Source organism: Pteropus medius, unplaced genomic scaffold (assembly GCF_902729225.1).
Source record: "Pteropus medius unplaced genomic scaffold, Ma_sr-lr_union100, whole genome shotgun sequence".
Lineage (NCBI taxonomy): Eukaryota > Metazoa > Chordata > Mammalia > Chiroptera > Pteropodidae > Pteropus > Pteropus medius.
The window spans coordinates 5,223,103-5,241,498 of record NW_024350397.1 but is presented as its reverse complement, the minus strand read 5'-3'; the positions used below and the strand labels follow the sequence as shown (position 1 = coordinate 5,241,498).

Below are 18,396 nucleotides of genomic sequence, written 5' to 3'. Positions count from 1 at the left end.
CAGAAAAGGGGTTTGAGATTCTAGGGGCTAGACATTGTGGGAAGTAAATTGATGGGGGAAACTAATGGTAGATAAGGTTTATTTCGTAAGGTTTGTTTATGCAGACTAATCTCAGTGCCATCTCTGTCTCCGATGTTGAACATTGTCCTTCTTTTTTCCGGTTTGGGAGAAGAGAAGGGACACTTTTATAAAAGGAAATTTGTGTCCTGCATTTAGGCAGAAAGGGGAGGCCAGAGAACACCTCCTGTGTCTATCATTTCTCAGTTGCCTTCAGCTCAAAATGATCCTTATGCCAAAGAGGTGTATTTTGGGTTGGTGTAGTCTGATATCCTGTAACACTTAATAAATCTTTTCTGGTTTCTTTAAAATATGATCAAACAACTAGAATAAATCTCAGTGATTTCTCATTTTGGGATGGAGTCCATGGCTTCAACTCCCCATTTTATTTTTTGTCTCACAGAATTTACAATCCATAGTCCTTCTACTTAAATGAAGATAATCTGTGCAAAGACTTAGTTTAGGTTCTTTCTGCCATACAGTCAAGGTTAATCTTTGTCCCTCCTCTCCCCTGTCTGTGGGTCACTTATCTTATTTCCCAGTCTGGAGAAAATTTCCTGGCTGTTTGTGAAGGGAGCCCTTTCCTCTCTGTACTTTTCCTAATAGCCTTGAGCTTTTGCTTGTCTTGGGTTGTAAATAACCTCTATGGGTGTCTCTGGAAGCAAGAAAGTAATCACTTTGTGTCCTTTGAATTAGTATGCTATTTTGGTAAACAGATTATGATAATGACTTGATTTATAAATGTGTAAATGATGGAAATAGACACAGGCCACACTGACTGCGTAGACATTATTATGCGAGCGTTCAATTGGGCAAATCCGTTAGGATTAAAGCCTCGAATAACTTTTTTTTTTTGCTTTGTTTTTATTTTTTTTTTAACTAAAGGAAAAGCAACTTCTTTTATAACAGACTATTTAATAGCACTTATTTTTACCTGTTTTTCTTCCCAGGATGGAAGGCTTCGGGTGAATGATCAGCTGATAGCAGTGAATGGAGAGTCCCTGTTGGGCAAGACAAACCAGGACGCCATGGAAACCCTCAGACGGTCCATGTCCACCGAAGGGAATAAGCGAGGAATGATCCAGCTCATTGTTGCAAGGCGAATAAGCAAATGCAATGAGGTAAAGAATAAAAAATAAAAAGACAAAAGGCACCAGCATTTGAAATTGTAATAAGACTGAGTTTCTGGCCTAACATTGGATAGAAAATGGCAAGTCCTGGGACTTTGCCTCCAAACACTATTATCTTTACATGCTATAGCTTGATTGTATTGTCAGTGGGATTTATTTTCTTAATTCTGTGGTCAAAATATTTCTACTTGTGCATTAGTATTTCTATTGCCAACCGAACAGATAACACTGGGATCTTAAAGGTACCTTTAGCTGAGAATCACACCTTCCTGCTCAGAGCTAGCAGTTCTCTTCTATTCAGCAGTGTGGCCCCTGGGAGGGAGAAACAATAAAACAACAATTGATTGTTCATTTGTTTATCTAAAATGGATGCCTCTTACAAAGTCCCTAAGGGGAGTCTCTATCCTGTGGCATGGTCACAAGTGTAAGCCTCTACTCCTGTCTCCCCTTTCTCCTTCACTATAAGGTTGAGTGTTGTCCCCTTGAGTGTCGGTGATGTCTATTGTATAATACCATGGTTGGTTCCAGATTTATTCTGCACTATGTAATTAGGAGTGAGTAGGAATGGGATGGTCACACCTGTTTTCTCAAATAAGTAAAAACATATAAAGTAGAAACATGCGTTTTCATATATCAGGACATTTGTAAAAGTTAAAAAGCAATTATATGTACATATATACATAATTGATAATTAATATTAGAACCAGAAAACAAATTTCATGAATCTATTAAAAATTATATGCCATCTATAGGAAATAGGCGAGACCTGACAATTTGTAGAAAGCAAAGCTTGTTGAAAATGTAAAGATTATTTTTATCGATGCTCAAATTGACCTTTTTAAATAAACTAATAGAAAATTACTAGCAAATAGAAAATCCCCGGGGGATCGATTAACTTTTTTGGAGAAACTGAAATTGCTATCCAAATTATTTGAGTGTTTTTCTTAATTTTAAAATCCATTTTTAATATGTAAAGCAAGCTTTTCAGGTTGTGCCAGTCATCTCATAGTACAATCCTATTTTGCAACAAAAACGTACTTTCGCGCCCAATGGGTAGTAGTGTAGAGGTGACCATTTTTTGAAAGGTTATTGATCATTGACTTATCTATTTATTTTACAAATGGAGAGTGAGGTAACAGTAATTAAATTAACTTTCACACCAATAAGAGAACAATTTAGCTTTAACTAAAAATCTCAGAGTAGAAAAGAGCGTGACATAAAAATGTTCACTTTTATATTATAAATATAAATGCTGATTCCTCAGACTAGGCTACTGGGTTAGTTTTCTTCAATAATAATTTTTATTTTTATTTCTTGCCAAATCATTGACTGATCTTTTTAATGAAAGCTCTTCAAAGTGCTTACATGATGAAAAATTCTCAACAGTAAGTTTATAAGATACATTATTCTTTGTTATTTTTTTTCTGAAACTGAATTTCAGATCCCACAAAGAGTGCATATTCATTAAACAGATGTTTATTGAGCATTCACTATATTCAGAAAATGTGTTAAGATCCTGGGGATATGGAGGTGAATTAAACAAATGAGGTCCTTCTCTCATAAAACATACATTCTACCAGACAATATATCATACTCTTAGTCTCTTTAAAAAACAAACTAACATTAGTAACACCTTTCATAGTTCTCCTCCAGAGGAAAACATTGACTGTTCTAGGGGGACTTAAAGCTAAGACATGTACTGATGGTCAGCGTCGTGAATCCAGATGCTTTCGTCTGGTTCAGATGATTCCTTATTGTTCCCCAAACAGTAGCAAAGCAGATCTGCTCCGGCTCGAAAATGTTTTGAGAAAAGCACTGATTTTATTCCTTGTTGCCCTGTAGCAGACATGAATTTGGAATCCCACTGAAATATCTTTGTGTCCCATTCACTTCTGTATATGAATTTATGTGAATGAAATGATTTAAGTCAGGGAACAGCTGCAGTAGACAGTAGTAGACTTTAATATTCAATATTCCTTATGGTATCATTTTCACGCATTGCTGGTTATTACTATTCCTTAGGATAGAGTAAGCTTATAAAACAATTATATCAAAAAAATCTTATTAGGAGTGCTGTGCTTTCTTTGTAATAATAGCGAGAAGCCTTTTATACTGACAGGATTTAACTAAAGAATTATATGAAGACAGAAGAATTCCATTCAGCTTCCCATAAGGCTTAAGACATGATTTTGCTGCTATTGTACTTATATATTACCTTTGGAAAAATGTCTCCCTGAATTACCAGGAGGGTGTGTGTAAATTATGTTACAGTAAATATTGATATAAGCATGGGGTGTCCTGTCATGAATGAACCTCAAGCCAAAATAAAGTGCTTGAGTTCTCTCCTTCTGGATCCGTTAGTCAGCCACGTAGTCCAGTCTTTGACAGTGTCACAAAGCTATATTTTATGAACATATCTTTAAATCAAGAGTTTGTGTACTTAATTTCAAGCTATAGAAAATGAGAATTTGCGAAAGAAAATCTTTTGTACTTTGTCACATCTCTCCTTGTCTTTATATGTGGGAAGTGCTGTATATTAGTATTTTTTTTAAATAAATTATTTATCAAATTGCCATACTAGGTTATCCACTTACCCGCGTTATCCCTCTACGACACATTTGAGATTTTCTCTGGAGGACATTTTTCAGTGTATTGCTTGACCTTTCGGGAATCTGAACACTACTTCATTCTTGAATCATTTCTTACCTGCTCTCTCCATTTTCCTCCTACTTCACTCTGGCTCTTATCTCTCCTCTGAGGTTCCTCTTTCTGCCTGTTCTTTTATTGTCAGCATTCCTACAGGTTGTTCTTGGGCCAGTCTTTCTTCCTCTGCATGTGCTCCTGGCTGACCTTCTTCACTTTTGCAGTGACTATAAATTCCAAGATAGCTGGGACCGCGTCCATCTGCCATGTTCCTATCGCTCTGTCACAGGTGTCTATCCCAGGACTGATACCTAAATGTGGACTGAATGATGAGGGAAATAATCTTAGAGAATGTGGCAGTTTTAGAAGAAAAAGGTAACTTAGTTACTATAAGAGACTGAAGTTCCAAGAAAGCCATCAGACAGGTAACAAAATTAATATTTTAATAGTTATTCTGGATTTCCTTTGCTTTCCTTAGATCTAATGCTTTTACTTAAGTAAAACATTTAAAAACATTTCCTAAGCAGTAATTGTTTCTTAAAAAAAAAAAAAAATGAGAAGAAATGACTTTCCCCTTGTTTTGTGCCCCTGGGGGATCGATTAACTTTTTTGGAGAAAAATTTCTTAAGTCCTGGCATTCTTTTACACTGGAAAGAATACGTAAAGCAATAGGCAGAAACAGTGGTATCTGTGGTATCCACAAAGGATCAGTTTTTTGAATACTTCGAAGGAGAGTGGTGGGAAATGGAAGCAAACACACGCATCATTCTTTAAGCATTGAAAATAAACTATGTATGAGAATTATGCTGATTTTAAATGTTCTGAGGAAATTAGTATTTGTAGAAATTACTGTAATTTAACATAGGTCCCAGTCATTTCATTATATCTCTGTTGGACATGATTTCATGGAAAGCCTGTCTTAGTCTCAACAGAGAATATGACCAGGTAGCTTTTGTCGTAGACCCCCATACTGAAGGATTTAGTCATCAAGCACTGCTTTCAAATGAATTCTCTCTCCAGGTTTAATCCTCTTAGAATTAGAAAGCTTTAGTAGAATAAGAAGGGGCCTAAGGTATCATTTATGATTCTCTTCATTTTTATGTATTAAGGAATAAATGTGGAGAGGTCAAATGATTTGCTTAATAGCTGCAAGGCCAAGGTAGTGGCAGAGTAATTTAGAAGCAAGGTGTCCATTCCTCTTATGCATATGATTGGGTCTAATTGACTGTGATTGTGTAGTTCAGGCCATTTATATTCTGGTCCTATTGGGAAGTAGTGTACAAAGTGCGGGCTTTAACATCAGAGAGAGTCAGTTACTTTCTGGGTCTGCTACATACCGGCAGAGTAAACTCGGGAGCTTTCCTGAGGATGACTCTGATCCTTGCTGTTGTCCACAGGGTGTTGTGAAGGAAATTAAATGTGGCCCTGCATTAAAATCGAACCTGAAACTATACCCTAAAACTCCAGCCACTCTTCTCTAATGCCAAACCCCTTCTTTTTATTCATTGTTCTGTGTTTATGTCTCCTTTGGATGTTAGTACTTTCTCAATGTAAAATTGGAATCTAGGTCAGTTTTTTAATTTCAACATCGTGCTGCTGCCTCAGCTTTAAAGGCCTCCTTCCACATGGCCTCGTACGTATAAGATCTCTAAACTATTTTAAGGAAAATTTGAATCATTGACTTAGAAATAAATTTATTCATCCCATTATTCACCCAGTACGTGCTCTGTGCCAGGCATTGGGGATAAAATACAATAAGTTTATAAAGACTGAAATGTCGAAAATAAGATTGTGCCAAATACTAACTAGGACCCAGTTTTAAGTTTGCCGAAGGGGATTAGGGCTGTATCTCTGCCAGCTTTTCAATGTTTATAGTCAAGTTGGTGGAATACATTTTTTTTTATGTGAAGACATCATTCAGCCCGCTAATGCCTACTTAAAACAACATGAGATTTTTGCTAAATCCCACAGAAATTGTATTAGTTTTTCAAAAGAATCCAAGATTTTAACTCTTCCTAAGAAGAGTAGGCCAAGTATATTATAAAAAGCATTTTCATTGCACAATATCCAGTTTTTTGTTGTTAAATAGCATTTGTTACTTTCTGATTATAAAGTGGCATATAATCATTTGAATATCTGAATATCTTTTTAAAGAACATATTTACATTATTTTTAGAGATTGAGGTAATTCCCAATTTTTATACCTTTGTAAATAAAGTTATGAGAAATATTATATCTTTGTTATTCACATAGCTTATTTCATGAGGATAGTGAGCACAAAGTGAAATAAATGACCTGGTCTAAGACTATAAGGTATTTTTTGACCTGTGATCTACATGTTCACATTACTTCAGAAAAAGACTGTATCACTTTACACTGCTACCCAGTGTGAGTTATCTTGCTGCAACCCAGAGTTAATTTTTCTTCAGTAGGTCAAAAGGCTTTCCTATTTTCCTAGGGGGCCGAGGGGTCCAACACAACCACCGCTACTTAGGACCAAATGAAGTTGGATCAAAGAACATTTATGCACTTTAAACAAACAAAGTGAAAATTACAGTTCACTTCTTTTGGTTTCTTTTTCTAATTGAGCTTAATTTGATAAAGGTTTTATGTAAGGAGACCGAAAGGGCCTGGGAGCAGCTTGATCACAGAAAGGCCTGGGCGCCCTTCAGGGTCAGCCTTGCTCCTGCCTCCTCCTCCGTGTGCCCATGCCAGTCTGACACATTTCTCTTTCTTAAACTCATTTTTGTAGCATGCACGCGCACACACGTAGATCATCAAAAGATTTAAAATCAGTTGTGGTTTTTTTTTAAGAAATTAAAAGGCATTGTATCTTCTGTTAAATATTTATGTAGTAGGCTATTGATGTCTTCATTTAAATCTGTCTTTTGAGATGCAAATTAGACGTGGTTAGGGAAGCTGGGGAGCTATGCATTCTTTCCCAGGAAAATGGTCAAGTGCAAGATTCTATCTGAACAGGCATCTTACTGTTTTTCCCTATAAAGCCTGCATGTACTATTTTTTAAATCAAATTTTTATTTGACTTTATAGAATTCTAAAATAGCCTCATGGGATATTTAGGAGTTTCTCATGAAGGAGCTTTATAAAGATTTTATCATCTAGAAAATTGCAGAGTTATATAGTTCAATTAAATATATTTGTTAGGCAAACTTGAAGCTATCTTATGATGAAATAAATTATTGCATAGCAAGCAGGTCTTGTGTATAGGGACTGGAATAGCAAGTCTCTTAACGTATGTTCTTATTTTAAAAATTCAAACATACTTGTTCTTAAGGTATAGGGTATTCGTTTTGTTTGTTTTTGTTTTTACCTCCCCCAAGTACCTTGGAATTTAGGCATAGTATTCTTTCAGAAGATGTTCTTTATTCTTATGCATCAGAGACCTTGACTATTTCATTTACTTTTCAGTAAAGCTGTCAGTTGTAATCTGCGATTTAAAAAAAACTAATAAAACAAGTCCTCATTTCACAATTTAAACCTTATTGAGTCTAATTCGCTAGCGCTGCAAGTTTATTATTCTCCTGCAGTTTGACGTGCCTCCGGTTGTAATTGTGTTGACCCTTCAACACATTAAATCTCCCCAGTGCTTATCAAACTGGGAGAGATAAGTCTACAATTTGGAACTTCATTAAATATCTCATTTATATTAAACAGATGATAGCTTCTAACAGAAATAATAATTTGTTCAAGCGCAGGAACCGCGGCAGTTGTGGTTTCATCTGCTGGGAACATGTTTCCTCTTCAGCTTTGCTGTGTTGTGCTGGGCCGCCGCTGCTCCCTAAGCCCTCTCTGCCTCTGGCCGCAAGCCAGCACCAAAACGTCACAAGATATTAGTCCACAGGGTTAACCTCAGAGCCCACATTGGGAGCATCGTAGTTAAATGTGCTTTGTTTCTCCTTGAAGCAGGTTTGTTTCAAGGCCTTATTAACATAGGTCTTAAATTCATATTATTTTTATAAAGAATATGACTTATAAGGCACAGCTGCTTTAAATAATGCCACATACAATTTTATTCACAGTAATAGAAATTGAACTGTATTCTTTGCTTATTTAGTAAATTGTATATGTTTGTGAAAAATGCATTTTTACCTGCTTCATTAGAATATTTGGTTCTTACTTTTATATTGTTCTTATGCTATTGAAGCGCTTTTCTTAGTTATTTGCTATCCCATGCCTAAGATCACAGTAAGAGAATAGGGTGATTATTCCTAATGCCTAGCAGAAGAAATGTAGGCTCAGTGTATTGTTCAAGACACCTGAGCTGACAGGTGGTCGCTGGGTCTTGCAGAGTGGGTAGCAGTTCTACTGGCATGCACATGCTGATGTGTGCTAATTGTCACGTGTGCTTACACACCATAGGTGTATAGTTAAGTTCCAGCTTCCCTTCTGATAAAGCGTGCTTTGTGCAGAGCAACATCTCATGAAGAATTCAGAATTAAATCATAACTTAAATTGACTTCAACAGATACTAACAGTCAAACTGAAAAAACAAGCTTTTAATATACATATTTTTCCTCCAATGGTTGAAATCTGACAGAACTTCATGGGAGGCACAGTGTAAAGTGGCACAGAAAGTTGGTCATTAGGCAGAGCTGTCATCACAAATTATTTTGGTACAGGGTGAAAAGTTCTAGTTCATTTGGTACCCAGTTGGATGCAGGCCTTGGGCAAGTTGTTATAATCCCCCCATGCTGCTAATGGGCCTCCAGTCCTGACTTTCCCATGCCCCCCTTTCTCTGTAGCTGAAGTCACCTGGGAGCCCCTCTGGACCTGAGCTGCCCATTGAAACAGTGTTGGATGACAGAGAACGAAGAATTTCCCATTCCCTTTACAGTGGGATTGAGGGACTCGATGAATCACCCACAAGAAATGCTGCACTCAGTAGGATAATGGGTGAGTCAGGTAAAACTGTTTATCACATCTTATTTTTATGCTTTAACTAGCTCACGGAGAGGTTGTTAATGCAATATTAATGCAAAGGAGGCCCATGTTTTCAAGAGAAAAAGATCAGGTTCATTATAATCATTCAGGAAGTGTTGATATGAAGAGAATAAATCAATACATTGATTTTGTGAAGTGAGTTTTAGATCCTGTAACGTGGGAAGAAAAAAAGAAAGGAATCACATAGAAATGTTTCTTAGTGATCAAGATATTCTTAGTTTGTTTGAGATAAGTTAAATAATGCATTTTCAAAAATCAAAATTTAGTGGTTTATGGCAAGAAGGATTCAAAAGTTACATATTAATCACAGTAGCACTGTTTGGAGGGAGAGGGAAAATCCAAATGTACATGGATAGGTGTATGTACGAGGTACAGTCACATTTATTTGATTTGCACCTAATAGAATGGGACCATTTTTAGTTGAATCTCTACTTTTCCAAAGCCTTCATTTTAAAATCCCGAAATGAGATTTTGCGCCCTTTGTTTGGATTCGCCTGCATGGCCCCCAGTGGGTAATGAGGTTATTAGTACTTGCTCTGCAGCAGTGCAGCTTTTTCCGAGCAGATCCAGTTAATAAAGACTTGCTTTGCCACAGGAGTGGTTGGCTGTACTGAGCTGCTCATCTTGGGAATAGCTTGGGAGAGTTTTCGAATTTAAAACACAGGAAGCTGTTTTGATTAAAATAGCACTTGATGTAAAACACTTTCATTGGCGTTATGTTTTGCAAAGCTCTAATGCAAAGTAAAACGCTGAATTTTACTCCATTTTGAATATATTTAGTATAGATTTAATACTATTCAAGTTTCTAGCGTGAAGCTTCATTAGAAGAAGAATCTATTTCATTCTTAAGTGGATGTTTATGGAAAGCCTGCTATTGGCAAGATACTGTGTGTATACTTTTGCTGTAGATACAAAGATGAATAGAAACAATCTCTGCCTTCAAAGAACTTTCTACTGGGCATGATAGGAAAAATATATAAACATGACTACTAGAACTTTCTGTTGTTCTTCTAATCCCTCTAGCTTTCTGGTTTGGAAAAACTGCTAAATTCTCAATTTTTTATGATGTCACATGTAGAATTTACGCATGCCAACTGTAGTTTTATTTTGTCAGCATTTTTGTTTTTGCCTCCTTGACATAAGTGAAAGTATGGGAAGGATGCTAAAGATATCGTACACCTGTTAGGTGACAGGCATCGCACATAATTTATCACATTAATCTTTGCTTATTAATGATCACTCTCTTCACTGCTCTTGGATTTTCCATACTTTCCTGGATTTGGTATAAAACTTTATCTTTATTAAATACTTTTTTATTGATGAAAATTCAGACCCCTTGAAAGAAAGAGAGTGTATGTGTCCCTGGATCTGTGTGCATACAAAGTGATATGCTGTAATTTCCCCTTTGTTATAGGAACGTAGGACTTGCCATACTGAATCAGACCATTGGTCCACCAGTTCCTGTAACCTGCGTCCTGCCTCCAATCCCTGAAGCTTCAGAGGAAGGCGAAAAACTAAAACTAAAAACAAAACAAAACAAAAAAACCCGCCCCAATTCATCTAGTGACCTTTTGAAATGCTGTATATGTGGGTTGAGGATTCCTTCATTTTTTTATAGTCTGTTGCCCTGATTTTGTGAGCTATGGCTTCATTAGTCCGCTTAAGTTTGCATCGTAGTCGGTATTGTTTTTCCTTCCCTCTGCTAGAGGTTTAATGGACTTTTAAAATTCCAGATGCTTCACCCAGGGCAGCAACTTCTCTCCCAGCTCTGTGCTTTGTGAGGTACTGTGCATGCCCATTTGGGCTGGGGGATGCAGACTCTTTATCCAAATAGATGCTAAACGATTTGGATGTTTTCTTAAGACAGTTTTTTTTTTTTTACATGTTGTACTAGAAATTAGGGATCCCATATAGTTTTACCGTGAGAAATGCATGTACTTAATTTGACTTAAGTTTTGCAAATTTGAGAATTCCTCAGTCTTTGCCAGTCTCTATTCCAATATCATTAGCCCCAACAAACAATACTGTTTGTGAAGCCAGTTCCCACTTAAAGTTAGAAATCCTACAAAAGATGTTACCTTGCAACAAAATACCAAAACAGTGTGCCAAATATATAGGTATTGAGTCACTGAATTTCTATCAACCTAAACCAATACCAATTTTATTTATTGATTTGCATAGTATCTATGTACATGGGAATTTCTCAGACAGATCTTGTTTGTTTAATGGCTATCTTCTACACATTTAGAATAACTTGTGTAGACTCTGGTATAGGTGGTGGTATTTACTTCATAATCTGCTATGATTTAAATAGAACTTTATATTGAAATTCCAGTTGATCACATTAAGAAATGATTCATTTTATACAAACATGGTGAGTTTTCATGTAGAATATTCCTCATGTAGGACTCTAGACCAAAAGGAGTGTTGAGGCTTTCTGACTCATATCTGTGGGAGCATATCCAGGAGAGAAGCTTTTAATAATAGATTTAAAGAAAAAAAAAATGCAAGAGTTGTTAGAGTTGGAAGGATGGATGTCAGGTATCATCAGCCATACTTTCCCACTTAACAGATAAAGGAACAAAGTCCCAAGATCCCATGATGATTTTTATTTTGTTTTTAGTTGCTTCCTATTTCTAAAAGTAGCCTCGCTGGAGTATACTGAGATCATAAAATTTGTGACATTTGCCTTTATTAACATCAATTATAGCTATTCACATCTTTAAGCAAAAGATTTTAGACGGTCTCCAGAATCTATTCCTTGCTTGCAACCACAGTGATCTAAAAATCAAAGAAGTTAATCTTTGAAAGCAACCTTAGAAATCATGTATTCCAACCAACTTATCTTCTGGTTGGGGAATTATGGACCAAAGAATTTAAGTGACAAGTCAGAAGCTGCAAAGTTTCTGTGTTTCTGAACCAACCTTACAATATATATTTTTGTGAGTCGCAAGTCCTACTAATGTAGGACCTGATCCATCTCCTTAGCTTTTCGTGGAGTCAGCCAGGTTTGTGACCAAAGATGAGATGTCTCCAAATGGCATATTGGCTGACTTTCCAGTATCCTGGATTTTGAGAGAGTTGTCCTTGACATTCACCAGAAAGAAATCTGTAGTGAGCCTGCATAGGATTTCTTTTTTTTTTTTTTTTTTTTTAAGCCTTAAAAATATTTTACAAATTGCTGAACTGTCTTAACTAATTTAATCAACATGTTCATAAAATCACAAGTCGACATTTGGGATTGTAGAATCTTAAATTTTTTCCAACGTTTTAATCTGAAGAATTTTTCTGTTTAAAGCAAAATTGAAATCTGTTGTATCCATTTTAGAATTTGATCTCAGTAGCTTTTATATTCATACATTTGTGGCGAGTTTAAAAAAATAATTATGTTCATATTATTTTCATCTTGTCAAAAATTCAACAAAGGAAAATGGAACATTAATGTTTTCATTGTGAGTCAAATCACTGGAAATTTTTTTGTCATTTCACCTGTTTTTAGTGTCATGCATGGCATTGCCTTCTCTGTAAATGTACCAATGAATAAATGTTTAGTAAACAATCATTTTGCATCTCATTGTTTCACTCCTCTACAAGATATTGTCTGTTTTAAATCTTAGTTTGTAGTTGTTCATTAACTAGTTGAAGAAAAAAGAATATCCATCAAAAAACAGGTCAAAGTCTTCTCAAGTCACCCTTTGAAGGTTTCGCATTTATGATGTGCCAAGTACAGACATAATTAAGAGGTATTGACTGGGTGGAGTTTAGGACAATATGTAGTCAGATAATTTAGTCATCCGTTACCTCCAATATGTTTCTGGAGCCAGATTCCAAGACTACATTCCTAGTAAGCATGTTCCGAAGTGGAAAATTGATGGACAGTATGAATTCTCAAATCTTTTAAGATATTAGCCTCCAGAATCATAAGTGAGAGGAAAAAGCTAAACTGTAATCTAACTATTAGGGAAATTTCTTGCCATTTATTTATATATAAAATTTTAGATCACTGAAGGTACAATGTTTCTCATAACAACATAAAGGGTCGCGATGTGAAGAACCATTTAGTGTCCCGTATTGTTTGTGAGACTGTCTGTCAGACTATGTTGTGTAAACCCACGAGTTTTAGTTTTGTGTTAAAAGGTGGTGCACTATTGTTACACCATATTATTTCCTTCTACTAAATTTTGCCTATGTGAAAAATTGGCATTTAATGCTCTGATGTGTGTTGTCAGTGGTGAGCTGTCAGAGAGAATTCTGATTTTGTCATTCTGTGCAGTTTTGTGTGTGTGTGTGTGGGGGGGACATGTCTAAAGAAGGAAATATTTCTTTGGGTAATAGTGCTAGAATATCCGGCCTTACTTATGAATGTTATTTTATTGAACAGATTTCTTTCTTTACTAATATCCTAAAATTCTGTTAGAAATAAATGAGTGACTTTAATTCAGGAAATGGAAATGATTAAGTATTAAATTTGGTTTACATTTGCATCATAAGCATTCATAAAAAAGTTATTAGTTTTTACAATTTATCGAAATGGATGCATTTCATATCAAAATAGTTTTCTTGATAAAATACTGAGTAGAGATTTTAGTGAACATGTAGTGTTTCTATCATAGAGTAGTTGATGCTAAATAATGAATGCACTTGAAATTTCTAGCGAGTTTGCTTTTGTGGGTTGTCCTGAAAAGATATATATCAACTTAATTTTTTGCTCCTTTGTTTAAACGTATAGAATAATATGTATTTTTAAAAATCCTTCATGCCTGTATATGTCATTGTGAAATTTCCAAATTAGCATTAAACAAAAATGATAATTTATACATTCTTAAGAATGTTTACTTGAAAAATTAGATCTCAGTACTGATGTCGAAATGTTAATAAACTTTCTACACATCACTGTTGTGCTATTCTAAAAAGTAGCTTTTAATAAAGGAAAAGTACACCGTGTGTAAAATGGTGGCCATGTTGGGATGTATTTTGAGGGGTACCAGTACAGCTGACTTAGCAGGTTTGGACATTGGATTTAAAATGAGTGTTTTTCCATCTTCCTGTAAGGTGACAGAGAGCTTGTCATTCTACCTTGCTTTGTTGGGAAAGCCAGGCCGATGGGCCTGTGTCATCCTGTGCTGCACAATATGTGAGCATGGCCTCCCATGAGTTGTTCACGTGGACCAAGGCTTTGTCCTCATTCCTTGCTCAGAAGTCTGGCACAAGATTTGAGAAAGACGCCAGAATAACTGTAGATGTTTTGGGGAGGAAGATGGCATCATTTGGACCCCAGTATTATCTTTAAAGGTTCAGAGCCTGAAATAACAATTTTGTCCCAAGAAATGTAAATAAATGCCTGTCATGCTGATCTGTGAACCCGAGCAGATTTTCCTGAAAGAAACTGGTCAGTGTAGACAGTTTTGGGTCTTTCCTTACCAAGAACACTGTATCCTAATTGAATAAATCAAAATTTACAGGCTCCCCTGTCTTGGGTTGAAAACCTCTGGGCCATCAGGTCCTAATATTTGCTCTTTAGGATCAGTCCTGCCATTTCCTTCCAAGGCCTTGATTCTGCACGTACTTAGCTTTGGAATGTCGCCTGTATGCACTGTGTGCTTTTCTCCACCATGCATTTAATAATGATGCTGCCGATGTCTAAAATCAGTGTTTCTTCTAGCAGAAAAGACCTGTTCCTCAATCAAAGCCCAACTCTGATATTAACTTTTGTTAAGATTCCCAGCATCCTCTGTCTTCAGCTACCCAGGCAATTACCAGCACTCGCAAATGCCGTAGTACTTTTGGCACATCACTCACAGCACCAATCAATTATCACTTTTTATATGTCTATCCCCTTCTCTAGGGTGTGAGCTATTTAGGAGCAGAGATTAAATCTTTCTTTTGCTACGTGAGCGAATGGTCGAATGATTGATCTAAGTCTGCAGGGCTTCCCTCTACATTTCCTGGTAAAATTTTTCAAAAGACTTTCATAACTTAGAAACTGTAGTATTTTCACATTAGAAGACATTCTGGAGATCATCTTTAGCTTTAGGAATCTTAATACCAGAGAAATGGAATACTCTGCCCAGAGCTGCATAGCTCTAGTGACAGAGGAAGGAATAGACTTGAGGTCTCTGTTTGACTTTCAGTTTTGAAAAATAAATTTCCTTAATTCTATTTTGTTCTACCAGGTTGCGCAGATGTTTGAAAATTTAGACTTTTTCTGATGTAGCAAAGTACTAATATTAATAAACATAACGCTTAGCGTGAGTCTAGAATTTCTTTCTTTTTTTCCCACTGGACAGGTAAATACCAGCTGTCCCCCACAGTGAATATGCCCCAAGATGACACTGTCATTATTGAAGATGACAGATTGCCCGTGCCTCCTCCACATCTCTCTGACCAGTCGTCTTCCAGCTCGCACGATGACGTGGGGTTCGTGCCAACAGACCCCGGCCCCTGGGCTAAAGCTGAAGTCAGTGATTCAGCAGATTGGTAAGATCATACTCCAGGGTTGGAAGACAGTGACTTGCAATCACACTTTATTTTGTGCTTAAATGGTCTATCAGTTAATCATTTTTTTTTAATAGCAGTGTTCTGTTTTCATGGTTTTAATACTCTTGATTATCACTCTTTTAATAAAAGATTCCCTCCAATCCCATAAACTTGCCCCATTGTTTTAGCCTTTCCAAGGCTGTAGTTAATTTAGCAAAAATAACAAAACAACTGCTTACCAAAAAAACCTATTTGTTACGTTTCTCCCATTCATTATTTTAGATCTATGTCAATTCGATGAATTGTTTTTCTATTAAGTAAATAAATTCTAACCAAAATGCTAAGGTGATTCAGCATTTGTCACAATTAGATGACTTTGGCCAAATTAATAGTTGATCTGAGAATGGGAAGGTTTTTTTTTTTCCTTCCTTCCTTCTTCCTTCCTTCCTTCGTACCCTCCCCGCCTCCCTCCTCCCTCTCTCTCTCACTTCTCTCTTTCTTTCTTTCTTTCTTTCTTTCTTTCTTTCTCTTTCTTTCTTTCTTTCTTTCTTTCTTTCTTTCTTTCTTTCTTTTTTTTTTAGAGATCTGTAACTATACTATTTAAAATGCTTTGTATTTGCTTCTAGCATTGTAACGTTGGGGGCTATTTATTTTTCTCCTGTATCTTTCAAAATAGAAGAAAGCTTTTGACATTTGCCAATGTGTGGCCCATGAATGTGGATATGCGCCTAATTTGCATGCCTAGTAATTATATGCATCAATAAGCAATAGGAAAGTGCCGCCTAGCGATGACCTGGTAAGGTCGTAGTGACAATTAACACAAACCATGTGAAGTATTATACCAGAATTTTCTTTTTGCCCTTTCTATGGGGTCTTTTACGAATATATCGGAAAAGTTATATTTAAATGTTATGGTTTTGTTCCTTTACCATTTATCTGTTTCTGTTTCATACTCTTCCCTAGACTTGTGTCAACATTAAATATTAGATAGAGGCCTAGCATTTATTTTTGTTAACATTTTTATGATGATCTTAACAAAGTAAGCCACTCCCCCAGTCCTCTTCCCCCACTCCTCCCTCAGACACAAAAATACAGCACGTTTATCTTGTCAGTTCTGCAGATGTTCCCTTAGAACAATCTCACCTGTTATTTGGATGCTTGAAAAGTCCATCTCTATCTTTTCTTTCTTTTCTTTTTAATTCTCTTATTGAAAACACAAGATTTAAAAAGAGCCTGCATGATCATAGCTATTCTGGAAATGCGTTTTTCTGATTCAGCTTTGAGGGGGAAGCTACCATGCAAAGTAAAATCTGATTTGAAATTTGCAGATGTTTTTACATTTACTGCTATAGTTTATATCTCTTTCTGAAAGTGAAAACTACAACAGAGAAAGTAAGGATTAGATATTTGCAGTATTCATCTTAGGGACAAAGCCTTTGAATCTCCACCATGTTGGGAAATTGTGAAGGTGGCCAGAGGGCTAGATCTGTGTGGGGCCTTTTAAAAGGCCGTGTTGATGAAAATAAATGGGATAGATTGTGGCATTAATTTCCCTAAGGGGATTCATGAAGTGGTGAGGACTTGTATGATTTTGCTGTGGAGAATGTGGGGCAAGGAAAAGAATATGAATAAAGGGTTATCTAAACAAGAATGGCAGCTGTTCTGAATCACAGCAGAAAATGTAAGCTTTTCTAGCCTGACAATATCTCCCTAATCCTTGATGAAAATGTTATGAAAACAAAAGGGCAATAAGACAGGATTAATAACTGGAATTTTAATAACATTGGGGGTCAGGATCTGGTTACATTCTTTAAAGAATCAGCTGTCAGTCCTGCAGTCAAACTTGTTAAGTATTCTAGTGTACTATTTATTGTGTCTGAAAATGGTTTAATGGATATATTGATAGGGAAGAATTAATTATGTCATGGTTTAAGAATATTTAGTTATTTTAGACTCCTATTAACTCAGAAACTCATTTGACATTTTAAATTGTATTTTTATAGTTCGCTGCACAGTTGTGGAAGGCTAACTATGTCAAAAGGCGAAACTTTTAATTTATTAACTAATAGAATATACTTTTTTCAATCCATTGATTTAGGGAACATTAACAGTGTTTTTAAGGGGAAAAATGTAAAACAGCAGATTCTAATTTTAGCGACAACATAACTTCAGAGTCTAAAATTAGTTTAAAAAGTATGAGAATATGTGGTTTTCAGGTAACAGCAACAGCAATTGGTATTTGTTTGAAAATTTTTTACCAATAATTTCTATTAAAATTACATTTAAAATTTATTCTTTTCACCAATTTGATGCCTATTGGAGTTTGGGTTTTAAAATATTCTTCATGATAGAAAAAAGGGTTCATAAGCATATGCAGAATGGTTGACGAGATCAACTTTCAGCATATAAAAGTCCCGCTTTTTTTTTTTTTAGGCAAGGAAACCCTTGGTTGACCTCATAGATTGCAATTGCAAGGACCTTGTCAGTTTACAATCCCTTATTTTTAAAATTTTTTACGCCTACAGCACCTGGTCTTCCTAGGTGGTCTCCCATCCAAATACTAACCAGACCCTGCTTAGCTTCCGAGATCAGACGGGATCAGGCTTGTTCAGGGTGGCATGGCCATAGACTAAAATAGCCTTAATGAAAACATTATTTAGAGTCTACCATTGCAAATTGGGGCATAGTTCTCATCATATGCATTTTAATTTTTCACTTTTAGGACTGTTGTTTTTGAATTGAGGTGTATGTGCTCTGGAAATTATAAGTCTAGTATAGTAAGCATAGTAGTATCTGAATACTAATATATATGTGTAATATACAAGCATATATATATTTAAGAAATATACATAAGCAATATATAATTATATATAATGTTTACTATAGCCATACAAACATACATACATAGTACAATTGACCCTTGAACATCATGGTTTGAACTGTGCGGGTTCACATATACATGGATTTTTTTTTTTTTCAATAAATACCCGTACTGTTTTTGATCCCTGTCAGGAGTCCACAGATACGGAGGGCTGACTGTATACCATTTTATATAGGGGACTTGAGCATCCGTGGATTTTGGTCTTGGAACCAAACCCCCGTGGATACTGAGGGACAACTTAAATCT

At 35.9% G+C, this 18,396-nt stretch overlaps 1 protein-coding gene and 1 pseudogene across 6 annotated transcripts in view; one reads left to right on the top strand and one right to left on the bottom strand.

Moving 5' to 3' along the window:
* Positions 1-18,396, top strand: part of PARD3 (par-3 family cell polarity regulator) — a 616,019-nt gene that overhangs the window by 382,106 nt on the left and 215,517 nt on the right. For 4 of the 6 annotated variants that reach the window (XM_039839775.1, XM_039839772.1, XM_039839774.1 and 1 more), the window contains 3 exons: positions 1,008-1,178; positions 8,594-8,744; positions 15,080-15,269. In XM_039839775.1, the coding sequence (XP_039695709.1) occupies positions 1,008-1,178; positions 8,594-8,744; positions 15,080-15,269 (512 nt within the window). Of the gene's footprint in view, positions 1-1,007; positions 1,179-8,593; positions 8,754-15,079; positions 15,270-18,396 lie in introns of all 6 variants that reach the window. The other 2 variants (XM_039839773.1, XM_039839770.1) reach the window with 1 other exon arrangement.
* Positions 17,786-17,899, bottom strand: LOC120584165 (uncharacterized; annotated as a pseudogene).